At 33.5% G+C, this 13,957-nt stretch overlaps 1 protein-coding gene across 2 annotated transcripts; it reads right to left on the bottom strand.

Annotated features, from left to right (window-relative positions):
• Positions 1–1,538: 1,538 nt before the first annotated feature.
• Positions 1,539–13,369, bottom strand: LOC133187417 (U4/U6 small nuclear ribonucleoprotein Prp3-like). Of its 2 annotated transcripts, none has more exons than XM_061322781.1 (18): positions 13,296–13,369; positions 12,587–12,752; positions 10,799–10,905; positions 10,546–10,680; positions 9,873–9,962; positions 9,175–9,284; positions 8,545–8,577; positions 8,303–8,396; positions 7,805–7,902; positions 7,376–7,463; positions 6,793–6,894; positions 6,241–6,388; positions 5,744–5,887; positions 5,283–5,382; positions 4,118–4,231; positions 3,622–3,830; positions 3,190–3,248; positions 1,539–1,867 (listed from the first exon to the last, which is right to left on the bottom strand). In XM_061322781.1, exons 2-18 carry the CDS (start codon positions 12,729–12,731, stop codon positions 1,706–1,708), a joined length of 1,938 nt encoding a protein of 645 aa, XP_061178765.1. In that variant the 5' UTR covers positions 12,732–12,752; positions 13,296–13,369; the 3' UTR covers positions 1,539–1,705. The 2 variants fall into 2 exon arrangements, with proteins under 2 accessions (XP_061178765.1, XP_061178764.1); XM_061322780.1 differs by having other exon boundaries at positions 1,541–1,867; positions 9,175–9,287; positions 13,296–13,368.
• Between the last annotated feature and the right edge of the window lie 588 nt (positions 13,370–13,957).

The raw sequence follows: 13,957 nt of genomic DNA, 5'->3' as shown, positions 1-13,957 counted from the left end.
GACAATGTGTGCCCTCACAATCGTGCTGCATGAAATAGCATACGAGAGATAACGATGTGATTTATACATCAATTACATTCAAAAAACTACCAAAAGAAAATATTCAAGCAACAATATCTGTGAGGCGACAATATGTGCAATGAAGGTTGGTACATAATGTCGCCAGCGACAATATGTACATGTGTAACTATTCAGCTGGCGACAATATGTACCGATGGACGACAATATGTGCAGTGAGGGTACGGTAGTACAAACCCACTATGTACCTTTTATATGTAAGGAGTTTTAGGTAGCTTAGGAATCCAGTATAGGTATGGTAATTCAAATCATATTTTAATGGATCTGTCTCATTCAAATGGCATTGTCAAGATTAACTATACCATATTTGAGTACACCATGTACATGTTACATATTACCATAAACAGATTCTTCTGGCTCAACTTATTTCGGAACTGACACGGCGGACAATGTGATAATGGTTACCAGCCTGGCAATTGTTTGCTAATGGTGTTTTTAAACATCCTCTCTTCTACTCACATAAAGCATTTATTCGATGCTATCAGAATAGGTTAGTGGAAGAGGAGCAATGTCCTATTGACCGAGTATGAGTAATACAAACTTATCCTTACAACGGTACGTGCATACAAAAGTTTGCTATACCAGCATCTGATCCATGGGGAGTGGGACTACTTCCAGATTGTACCGGAAGACCAGATGGCAGTTACCAGTTCATAATGAGACCATGGGATGCATACTATAGATGTGACAGCGGGAATGCCACAGCGATCAAATGTCCTGAACACACTTACTTTGACAGAAATAGTAGCATGTGTTCTTCAATTGCTGCATGTTATCATACGTAATGAAAGCTTCTGCTTATTGATTGATACTTTATGTGAACAATACCAAAAACAATGAATCACAACAAAATCATACAAAAATGCAGTCGTGAATTTCAAAAAAGCAACCAAATCATGCTTCCTATGACAAACTTCATTTCATTAACTACACTGGGCAATAACATTTCCATGTATATGTTGTAAGGTCTTTTGGTATAGCGACTATACATACAGGTAGGTCTGGATTTCAGATTAAACCATATGCCTACTGATGTACCCAGCACTAGTAACTGAGTATCTCATTAAAAAAACAATTTACATGTACTAGTATATCAAACCTGAAATCTAACCAAATCAAGCGATTCTTACAGCTGTTAAATCAATCCTACACATTACCCACACCTTCATGTACACTTCTCCTTTATAACTGATTAAATTTATTATGTATTATTTTTGTAATAAAGCATTAATAAGAAATTGCAATGGGCAATAAATAAAACATGTATGTATGTTATCACAACCATGTATTCTTATTGCATTGCAGGATACTTGTACCTGTTTTAAGATAAGGTTCTTCCCTAAAATTATGGGGAGAACTTAGATTTCTCTTTCTCCCTTGTCATTTTTCCCTTTCATATTTAATGAAAACAATTAAGCTTCAATGCTGGATTTTGTTTCCTTTTTAATTTCTTTAGAATTTTTTTCCCACAAAATGGGTAATAATACAAGTATTTACTTTGCACATATGTCCTTGAACCAATCTTAGCATCATATTTTAACTGTAACCAGTTTTGCTAAAACCTTGTTTTTCATTAGACAAGTCATTTCATCTTTCATTAGACATCAGATCAGTGTACACTTTGATGCTATAAGAAGTCATCATCTTGTGTAGACTCTAATACAGCCCCACTGAATGCTAAGTCCCAGTATTGCTCCACACCACATTTTTTAAACTGTTCACGAGCGAATGCTTCCGTCGGACACACTTTAAACTTGAAGTCTGTGAAGGCTCTCTGTTTGGTAGTTCCCTACATGAAATAATAATGGAAACTTACCATTTCTTAAAAAAAAAATGTTTAATATACAAGTATGTTTCTAAAATTCATTATTCAATACAAGCACAAGATAAATTTCACACCAAAGTCTAGGAAAAAAATACCTGATACACCTAAAATCAATTCAATTACATTATCTTTCTCCATAAGGGATTGTTTTTTACATATATTAAGAGGTCCATGGGCCACAATGCTCACCTGAGTCACCTTAGCCTTGCTGTTCTTCAGAACATTGCCCCCCTAACCCTCCCACCTATGTCCCTGGGGCCATGATTTGAGCAAACTTGAATTTACACTATGTCAAGAAGCTTTGACATATGTTCTTCTTTTTTGGCTCAATGGTCCTTGAGAAGAAGATTTTTATGATCCCCACCCTATTTTTGCCTTTTCTTGATTACCTCCCCTTTCAAGAGGTCATGGCCCTTTATTCCAACAAAGATGAATCCTCTTCACCCATGTACTCTGTGCCAGGTTTGGTTAAAATTGGCCCAATGCTTCTGAAGAAAACGAGTTTTTGAAAAGTTTATGATGACACATCTTTGCAAGCCAGGGGTCTTCGGTCTGCTTTGCTCTCCACCAACCCTTGGCAGATTACACTTCTAAAACTGTGGCCCATATAAGCAACATCTTCTGGATGCACTAAATTTTAACTCAGGATTTCAGCCAATCAGGTAACAGATTTCAAATTGTATTTTGGTATCCATTATAAACAAGAAATAGAGATGTACATAAAAGCAGAGGTTGAGGAACTATAAGAGATAAAGGTTTATCAATGGAAGAAGATAGATATGAAGTGAGAATATAACGTATACATGTGTACAAGAACACGAAGTAGCAAAACGTTTATAGATGACTGTTCGTCTGATGTAATGCAACATGAAAGCTGTTTTGAAAAGTGGTTTCAAAGGTCTAGCTTGAAAGAAACAATGCATCAGCCACAATTTTAGTGCCATAATCTGCCAAGGGTTTGTGGAGAGCAAAGTGGAATGAAATCCCTTGGCTTGCAAAGATGATGACAACAATAATGACAACAGACGAGAAATTCCGATCAGAAAAGCTCACTTGAGCAGGTGAGGTAAAAGAGAGAGAAAAAATATTAAACTGAGCTCTTTTTTTCTGTTTCAGAAAGAACATGAATACTGTGCATGTTAAGTACTGTAAATGTATTACAAGTAACTTGAAGTGACGATAGAATACACTGTACTTGTTATAAGGTTATTCACTTCAAAAACTTTAAAATGGTAAATATGTTCCTAGTATTCATAAGTGTGAAAACTATTTATGTAAAAACCTACCTCCCACACTAGAACACATTTGTTGGATTTATCCTGCTCTTCTTCAGAATCACTGTCATCTAGAAATAAACAAAACAGGAAATATTACACATGTATTTCATTTCATTAATGATTTTTCACTCATTTAACAGATATTTATTTGCTTGTGCTGGTTGAATAATTTGATCCAAAGCAAGTAATAAATTAGAAAAATTCATTTGTTTTCATGTGCAAATTCAATATTGGGATTTAATTTACATTACCAAATCAATGCATTTTGATATGTTTTACGTGTAAGTACCTTTTGTGGTACAAATGGACAATGTTTTGTTCAACAAACATATATTATGTACCTAAACTTCTTGGGGACAACAATTTCTTAATTATTGTAATATCTATCCCTCTTTGTATATATTTAATCAGTATGGATAATTGGAGGTCTCTAAACTTTACCATCATCTTTTGTTGACTTTTTATGTTTATCCTCATTCCATTTGATTCTATTGAGCATGAGTCGCCTGAATTTCCTCTGTTGTTTTGGCCCTCCCTCGACGGCCACTACATTACACTCCTTGTGCATGATAACTATCCCCGTCATGTACAACTGCTTGGCATTAGCTTCAATCTTAAACTTCTTTGCTGGATTTGTCAAATCTCTTAATCTAAAAAAAAAAATTAAATTCTTACCTGTGGTTGTAATAATGGAGATAATGTATCATAGTGAGCTCATGACACTGATTCAATGATTTCTAAAGTGAAGGGTGCATTAATAAAAGGAATTAATTAAGATGAATATTTCTGGTCCTCACATTGATATTGGAAAAAAAACTACTACATTCCAGTAAGACCTGCAGGTAATATAACTACTGATTTCAATGTTGAAGGAAAAATATTCATTGTTAGGTAATGTAATGTGTATGTACATTTATTACATAAACGTCCCTCTGACCTGTATACAGACACATGAACCCCCAGGGATGTATCCTCCTTCAATTTCTTCTCTTTTTTCAAACTCCTCTGCTCTGCTGTCAGTTTTCTTGCTGCATTGGCCTCTTCATGAGCTCTAAAATGCATTTATTTACAAGATTTAAATCCAATATTCATGTTTCTAATATACAGTGGGGTCTCGTTATTTCAGTGACTGTTTTATAAGATACAACGCTGACAAGGTGTCCGTGTGTAAACTACCAGGCCTATTAGGTGATTAGTGATGCATATTTATAGCTTCTAGTTTCTTTACCTCTGTAAATTTACTTTATTTTTTCATATCTTGGTTACAAAATAAAACTAATTTCTAAAATGAAAGGTTGCATTAATTGTGTTAGTGTATGTTAAACCCACTGCACACTTCGGTTTGGTGTTAAACTGCAATAATTGACAGCTTGGGTATCAAACATTATTTTGACAAAATTTTAACTTCAGTCAAGTTTTAACAGCTTGGATAATGTCTTGGCTAACTCACAAATGACAACAAGAACACGGATATATAATTGCCAGTTGTGACATAAAGCTTGTGTGTAATCAAATCTTGTGAAGCTCTGTTTGAGTGAAATGAAATTTGTAAAAATAAATCTAAACAAAAATTAATGAAAACAAGGTTTTTTGTTGTCTTTTAAGTAATGAACATTTGTTGAATAAGAAACAGTTTTTCAGTGAAATTTTTTTTATCTACATTCACATTGAAGCAAAAGTAAAAGAAAATGGCAGGAATGAAAGCACAAAGCCAAAGTTTACTACAAAATATAAATACTGCATTAGAAATAAAGGAAAAAGAGTTTAACAGCACAAAGAAATATACAGGTACATAAACAAGAAGATGAAAACAGAATGGAAGAAATACAACCCCATTCAGGGATATCATAAGCTTTCAAAACGATGTTTTAATGGGTTTTATTTGAAACTTTTATTATGTTGCCCTCGGTGTTATGATACTTTACCAAGACAAAATGAACGTAATAACGAGTGAGCCTTTTAGCAATTTACTGACCCATAAATGGGGTCTACACATACACAGAGGAGATTATTATTTGAAGTACCATTTATAAATTAATTTAAAGTAAATTCTATAGCATGTTCAAATAAAAACAAGTAGGTTTCTGTGTGGAATCTCTTACTTTTGTCGTTTGGCCATTTGTGCTCTGACATGGGCCTCTACTTTTGTAGGGTCCTGTACAGCTTCTGTTCCCAACACTCGCATTAAATTGGCCATCCGAACTATAAAGCAAAACAGATCATTTTGTTAATAGTGTTAACAGAATGACTGTATAAACTACAATCCAAAATTTAAATACTGTCAATGCCATTAATTTGGCCATGGGAATTGCAATACATGTATAAAAATACATATATAATTTTCAAATTACTCATATGAAGTCATGTCCTAATTATTGTAACAATATGTCTATCCCTGTACAATAGAACTGCACATATGATCCCTTTTATGAAATGTTTTGGCCTAACTTCTGAGTATGAAATGCATTTTTAGCTCAGCTTTGAAACATAAAATACATTTATAACCAAGCTTCGAGAGGGACTGCCTTATCTGAATCAAACATTAACTACACAGCAGCGCCACCTTTAGGTTCTGGAGGAGGCATCAATCCCAGTCTTATCTTCTCTGTTACTTCCTTCTGATTTTCCTGTCGATTCTGTCGTCGTAATTTTTTCCTCTCCTTTTTCGTTAGATATACAGGTATCTGAGGCCCCTTTTCAGGTTCATCTGAATTAAAACAATATAATTATATCAAAATTCTTTTTTGTGATTTATTTTTTTATTCTTTCATCTTTAGTTAAATGAACATGTATGCTTGCAAACTTAAGGTTCTAATCATTTAGAATTATTTAGCACACAAAATGATAGAAAATCACAGAAATTCTTCCATCACAAGGACTTTCTAGTCTTAAATCATTAGCATCGAGTTAATATTTCATTGTTTTGCATTACTTAACAACTACACACAGTTTTGCCACAAATATGTACTGACTACTCACATTTATGCTGACATCATGTTTAATTGTACATTTTGTGAACTTGAAAGATGGCAATGCTAAGATATGCAAATAGTCAATTACTTGGGGGTTTGAGTTGTATAGGGTGTTCCACCAAATGTGTGATGCCTTCAAAGTTTCCATCTTTCAGTCTGTCTTCAATTCCATCATAACTGTCATTAGGTAGGAGAAAGCTATCCCACCATTCCACGGCAGGAATCTCACCCTCTCTCTGGAAACAAACACAGTACATTTTATACATGTATGAATATGAGAAAAGGTATATTATTCATAAATCGAGTGTTCATGAATTAGGGCTGTAAAAATTATTGGTGTCTTTCAAACTTTTATGTCACAAGATAACTCAGATAATTTAACCTAATGACTTTGTGATCCGAATATTGCTAGAAGATGGTTAATGGAAAACATCCATGTTCTTTGTTCATTGTTCATTGGGTCAAAGTTATTCAGCTCACTGAACAAAAGTGAAGGTTTCATTTTTAAGAGAGCTATATATAAATGTAAATATGCTACATTATTGCATTTTTTAAAATTTTTTGTACTCTTTGTGTCATAGTTATAAAATTTTAGTTTTTTTTTTTTTTTTATATATTTTAGTCATTTTTGGTAACCTACCAATTCTTTCTTTGGTGCAATGGTAGCAAGTTTAGCAGCAGAGGCAATACCTGTCTTTTTTGCTGCTTGTGCTATCTCACTTTGTAAAATGTCAAGCTGGGCCTTTAAAAAAAACAACAAAATTTTAGTGAAAACTGTAAATCAAATTTTATTCATGATATTTTATATGCTAGATTGTCTGCTCTCAAAAATTCCATTCTCGCATGTATTTGTGTTATTAAAATTATATAAATATCCCAAACTCCTGAAATTTTGTTCTCACTAATATACCAAATAACTTTCTCATGGAAATAAGATGTCATGAAAATTTACTGATTTACAGTCACTTGTATCTAGGGCAGTATATAATGAGACTTCAAGGATACAAGATTATTTTTATTTTAACAGTTTTTCTGAATTACATTTTGAAGTGAAACTTGTGATTATACAAAATGAGGCTTAAGATTATTTTATTTCAACATTTGGGGACAATGTAAAACATTACTTGCCTGCAGTTCAATGCTTTCAATTTTCCTTAAAATAAACATGTATATTTTTACAGATCAGAATTCAAGAAATAATGCTGAAAATTCTTGGGAATTACCTTAGCACGAAGTCTAGAGGCAATAGCCTCAAATTTCCCATGTTCATGGAACTTAAATCCCCTCTTTGGTCTCTGTGCCTGCCTTGCTCTGTAGAAAAGATATGTAAATATCAGTTGCGAAACATTATAAATAGCACTTTGCTTTCTGCACATTACATTGATTTATAAAATAAAACTTGCTATTTTTAGATAAGCACAATTCACCAAATCTGGTTATGATGCTGTGTACCTCTTTTCTTGTTTATTACTAATAAATATGCATTTGATTGTATAGAAACATTTTTGAACATAATTTTACAGGATCTTTTAAGAAATTTTAGGTGTACATTTAGTCTGATGACATATTGAGACTTTATAACACATCACTATGATTATACAGCATCTATTGGAGGATTTTATATCCAGTATCAACGAGACTTTATAACACACCCTACTCTGGGATCAAAGTATTTCCCCTCGCTGATCTCCTCTGGGGGTTTCTCTATCAGACCTTTGAACTGTTCTCTGCGTTTGGCTCTGATATTGGCCTGAAAACAAAGAAATTACATGTATATGCAACATGAGTAGGTAGTATTTTAATCAATGAATTACTGTTAGTCCAGCACAGTGAGACACTTACATGTATATGTGGTATCTTAATAAAACAACAACATATTTCTAACAACTACCATCCAGCTTTACTTTCCACAATAAATCAATCTTAAATAAAATAAAAACATTTTATATCTGGATAAATCTCTGTAAAATTCAAAAATTATACCAGCGATGCATTTTTATATGTTGCACCATTTGGTGCAACATATGATTGACACATAACAACACGTAAACTTAAAAAATACAACAAGTTAGAGATGTGTACCAATAAGTTTATAATAAATGAAACATAGAAACCTTTAATGTAGGGGATAATAAATTATACATAGAAACCTTTAATGTAGGGGTGTGATGGGTCAGTTGAATGGCCTGTCCTGTGTTAGCATCAATCGTCCGACCTTCAGCATCTAAGATCAGTGGTGTGGGTCTGAAATACAAAAATAGATTTGTTTACAGAGATCTTATAAGAACTGGATGTTTCATTTTCTCATACATGTATTTATGAAAATGTGATTTCTGTTTTTGGACATTTTTTTGGTGATATTATGTGAAAAATGCAAAAAATATTTACTCACTTTGTTGGGATGGTTGCACCCTGACCTCCCTTCCTAAAAATAAATAAATACTCATGTGTGATATGTGCATGAACTAAATTACCATTGTAACTTTAAGAATATACTCATTTAAAAATCATATTCATGTATGTACACTATATATTGTAATGGGTAATAATAACCTGCAGAGTTAATTTTCCTACATTACAAATACTCTAATTTTAGTGGTGATCATATTTTACCACCTTTCAAGCTTCTTTTTGTCCGTTATTTCAAGTACATGCTAATCTTTTATGAAATCAAGTTCATATAGAAGCTTTGCTCCAAATGTGCTCATTTACAATAAAGCTCATAAAATGACAAGGGCGGCTAGGCAGACTGTGCTAACTTCTGAGTGCACTAATTTATGTACATTTACAGCATTTGTACCTAAATCTTTGCATTAAGTCAAACACCAGCATCAAGTGTTTGAATTAACATCTATGAACCATTCTTTTTTTTCTTGGTTCTATTTTTACACTAATTTTCAGTCAGAGAGACCTTTGATTTAACCCAGAAAACCCTAAATCCATACATATTATTTTGAATTTATCTAAATTTGAATCTCAGGCTTAGCTGATCTACAGACTTGATTAATTCTATGTTTCTTACCCTTGCATGAGACCAGACATCTGGTTCTGTATTTTGGCCTGTAGTTCCTGAGCTCGCCTCACTTTTTCTAATGCTTCATTCATAAGGATTTCATTGTGGGACAATCCCCCCTGCTGAATGACAAGATCTTAAAATGAAAGATCTTCTTAAATTGTTTAAAATTTTAATATTAAAAAATAATATCTGACATTGAATTTATAAAATTTTAATGCTAAAAAAGGAATTCTGACATTGAATTTATAAGATTTATTATTATCAACGTTTAAAAACTTATTTATTATGCATTTTTTTATTTGAAAATTTCTTGCAAAAAGAAAATATTTCATGGTGCTTACGTTTTGCAAAATTAAGCTGATTTTTTTGTAAATGTTCACACTCACACATACACACACAAAAACCCAACAAATATATGTGACAAAAAAATCTTGTGGATGCTTTAAATTCCTGTACATGTATATCTCAAAAGTACCTGAGTTTTGGGTTAGGAGGCATCATGTGCATCTCAAAAGTACCTGAGACTTTGTGTGTGTGTAGGGGGGGGGGGGGAGGCATCACATATCACATACATTTATATCTCAAAACTATCTGTCTTTAAGGGAGGAAGCATCATGTTCATGTCATATCTCAAAAGTACCTGAGACTTTGGGGGGGGGGGGGGGGGGGGGGAACAATCACGTACATGTCTATATCAAAAGTACCTGAGTCTTTGGGGGAGGAGGCATCATGGCAGAGAGCTGGGTCTTCCTCTCATTAATCAGGTTCTTAGCATTAGCCATCATTTCTTTTATCTGTAATACAAAAAACAACAATTAATTTTTTTGGCCTCCAAAATGATAAATCAAAGAAATTTTATTAAAAGACATACAATGTATGTTCAGGGTACACATGTCACCTACAGTATAAGTTACCTCTTTTTGTATAAAATTCATTCGAGAAAAATGGTCCGACAGACATAATGTCTGCTACAAAGGTACCACAAAAACCGTTTTTATCTTATCAAATATAACTCTTTTTAACTACTATGGATGTCCGAAAAATGGGTCATGGAAAAAATAAGATATTTTGTTCAAGAAAAATGCTGAAAAGTTTGTCAAGTTTAAGCCTTCTAGCTCTCCTTGTTATACCAGTATACAGGCATCATGAAATGAAACTTACAAAATGAAAATACCTGAGGCCTGTTCAACAGATCGAATGTTTGCAAGCACTCACCAAAATTCCTTATACAGTACCTCCAACAGAAATGTTCGCTAGCGCTGTTGAACAGGACTCTGATTTATGGGTAAATACTCTTTTACAAATGATCAAATTTGACATGTTATCAATCATTCAAGGAAAAATCAACACAGATTGTAGACAGTAGAATCTCAATACCTTGTCTCCAGTCAGTTGTCCAGGGCTGGGATTTCCGGGGCCAGGAATGGCTGGCACTGGTACTTCAACAGGACCATCGTCTACAAACCTCCGCTTTTTCTTTTCCGTCGCTTCATCCCTCTCTCTGTCACCCTCCTGTTAAAAGGTATCTTTCTTAATGGAATGACAAAAATACTCACACAAATTGTGTCAGGTCAACAAATACAGAGAAAATATTTCAAACCACCAGAATTTTTGTATCTTTTAAACTGACCTTCCTCTTTTTACGCTGACTCTTTGTTCTATAATCATCCCAGACATCAAAAAGTTTCTCAGAGAATTTTTCTGCCTGTCTGTCATCTAAAATAACTTCCAGCTTACCTGATAATCAATAAATAAGTAAATGTTCAACTGAAATATAACAAACAATCAATGCTTACATCAAATCCATGCAATAATCAATCACATTACATATTTCGTAGCTTTCTTCTCTTTGATTTTAATCTACAACTGACAGGTTTTCCTGTCACTGTGGTAGCCTCATAACTCAGATAGGGGTCCATTATCACATATTTAACAAAATAGGATTGCTTTTTTCATGTATGAAAAAATCTTAACTTATATTTTGATCACATTCAAACAAATTATAATAAAAAAAATCTTCAATCCTTAAGTCTATTCCCTAAAAAATATTTTCAACAAATGGACACTTAGGATAAAAAGGTTTTCTTACGAGCTAGTGTTACCATGTTGCATTGTACTTTGAAAAACTATTCTACAATGTCTGTGTTTCAATAAAATTTTGTCAGTCATTAAAACTGTAACAACACACTGCAGTCTGAGCAAAAAACACAAGTCCCTATGCCACAGGCTGGTAAAATTATCATTGCATGGGCTTGCAAAAAAGTTATCTATGACAAGCCTGATAAGCTTGTGAAAAAAATGTCTCTAGACACTAAATTTCAGGTTAAATCAAGATTTAGAAAAGAAACACAGCTCAGAGTGAACTAGTGCTTTAATGTGGCATTCTACAATTTCTTAAATAATCAAAAGAATATTCAATAAAGATCCTCTTCATTAATGTGATCAAATTAATTGACTGAAAACATTTGGCTGGTTAAATAGTGTTTCTGTCAATTTTTAGCTAGAATATTCTAACTGTGTCTTGGGATATGCCCTCACAACAGTTTAAAATATATCACATGTTGCTGCAATGCAGCAAAACAGAATGTGATCACAATTGAAAATCAAACATTACTTATATGTACCTTCCACCACAAAAAATAAGTCCATATATAGGAAAAATTTAATTCATTTTCTCAGCATTTTGTTTCTCGCTTCAAATTTATCTGCCATGTTGACATTCTTAAGTCTATGAATGATTTGATGTTCACACATGGATTATCTGCCCCTGTTAATTTTGCATTGCCAACAAACTGTTAAAACCAGGTCACAAGACAATATAGTTTTAACAAAAGAACATTCTACGGTTCTACCTAGCAATATTTATGAAACCACCAACCCAGCACTAAGTCTAAAATAGTTCGCAGACTGACACTCAAGATTCCGAAAACCATTGGTCCTACAGATAGAAAATCAAAATGTCTGATTAAATTTGTTGTACTACTGGTCCATGTGACTGATTATTATCAGCCTTAACAATCCAGAATTTTTCATTGTACCCGGAAAGTCTTGTCTTTTCTTCAAAAATGCTTTAGGGAGCACAAGTTTTATATTTTTTACAAAGCACTTATTGTATTCTGATCTATTGCCATGTTCCACGATAATCATTGGTGTTGTACTGATCCACAGAAACATTTACACAATCATTTTGAGTACTTACAAGGCCAGGGTAGGCATAGATGTTCTGCAATTTGACGTAAACTTTCTCAGGTGAAACAGTGACCAGTCATGACCAGCACCATATTTGTTTTGAATTAGGCCCATGAACTTTATTAGAATTTATTGACACTGATAGAATTTGCTTCAGACTGGTAAACCACTAAGTCATCCATCCAAATGACTGATAGAAATATTTGTTTTTTCAGACACTCTGACTTACTGATGGTTTTTTTCTTGTCATATCCTTTGTCAATACAGTTAAGCGCAGCTGTGACCAGTGAGGGTTCAGTGAAGCCTAGGAACTTGTACACTGCTTTGTCCAGTAGGGACTTCAGGTCGTCCCACTCCCTGCTCGACAGAGACATTTTCCCTGTTTTGGATGGTACCTGCCATCATAGCAAAGTAAAATGAAATGCAAGTATATCATAAATCTTTTTTATTGAACATACTATAATATAGTTCATATTCTGAATTTAGTAAACAAACAGTCAGAATACTTGGCAATTAATAAAATGGGTTGCATGTTTATAGATACTTAAGAGTTCAATTCTGTTGACAGACCCAGACCAAATCTAATTCTATCTTGACTGTGTCTAGCTAGCTACCTAAGCATATAAACAGACCTACTGTTGTCTTATTTGCTTTCGAGAATTGGTGACAATACAGGTGTTTGCTCTTTAGAATTGGTTACATTGTAAAAAAAAAAAAAGTCGCAATGCGATAAAAATAGGACTCAACATTTAAATATGCGCCTGAATGAAAATATAGTTACTGAATCCATTACCTCTATCCAGAAATAGTTCAACACAATCAACAATATATTTTTTTAATCTTAAACAGTTCGAGGAAATTCGAAATGCATGAACAATCTGACTTTAACTTTCTTTTTGTACATATAACCTTAAATTACGGGAAAACTAATGAAATACCTTTAAAATATGATGTGGCTATTAGTTTTTCGGGATCTAAAAACGCAGGAAAATAACTTCAAAGCCAAGTTTTTGCATAAAACTCTTAGGTAGTCCAAAACGCGAGTGTTCCGTTTAGCCAATAAGCTATTGTTAAACGAAATATGATTCGTTGGTGCAGAATCAGGCAACCAATCCGATAACAGAATACATACTTTCTGATGCTAAAAGAAGGAGAAACCCGTAAGGACATCTTATTTCCGCATATTTCTCTGTTTTTACTTATATTTTTAATTTTGACATTCTTTTAATTTTTATTTCTGAAATTATGTTTGACCTCATTTAATGGTCAAAATTTAACAGAATGTATACGTAGACAATTGCAAACGGATAAAAAGAGTTCAGTGGAACCTCTAAGGACCACTTACGTAATCATATGGAATTTCCAATATGGAAGTAATTACACCTTAATGAAGACGAAAACTCATGAAATCCTATATATTTCATATTACCTTATGGGTAGAATTTGGGTCATTGACGCCTCCTTCAAATAAATACTCTGCCTTGACGCAGTGAGATGCATTACTTGTGTCAGTCAGATCGAGGGAAAGGGGGGAGGGGTATGGAACACATACATGTGCACACACTCACACACTGACAAAAAATTGTTCTGTAATATCCCC

This window comes from Saccostrea echinata, unplaced genomic scaffold (genome assembly GCF_033153115.1).
Source record: "Saccostrea echinata isolate AGI-Se365-2 ecotype Australia unplaced genomic scaffold, CSIRO_AGI_Sech_v1 ptg000015l, whole genome shotgun sequence".
Lineage (NCBI taxonomy): Eukaryota > Metazoa > Mollusca > Bivalvia > Ostreida > Ostreidae > Saccostrea > Saccostrea echinata.
This window is presented reverse-complemented; position numbering and strand designations above follow the sequence as displayed.

Coding starts and splice junctions, on each gene's coding strand:
- LOC133187417 (XM_061322780.1), bottom strand. CDS start 12,731: ATGTCTCTGTCGAGCAGGGAGTGGGACGACCTGAAGTCCCTACTGGAC. Junction 9,963..10,545: donor GACAACTGACTGGAGACAAG/GTATTGAGATTC, acceptor TTTGTATTACAG/ATAAAAGAAATGATGGCTAA. Junction 9,288..9,872: donor CTCCTCCCCCAAAGACTCAG/GTACTTTTGATA, acceptor CTTGTCATTCAG/CAGGGGGGATTGTCCCACAA.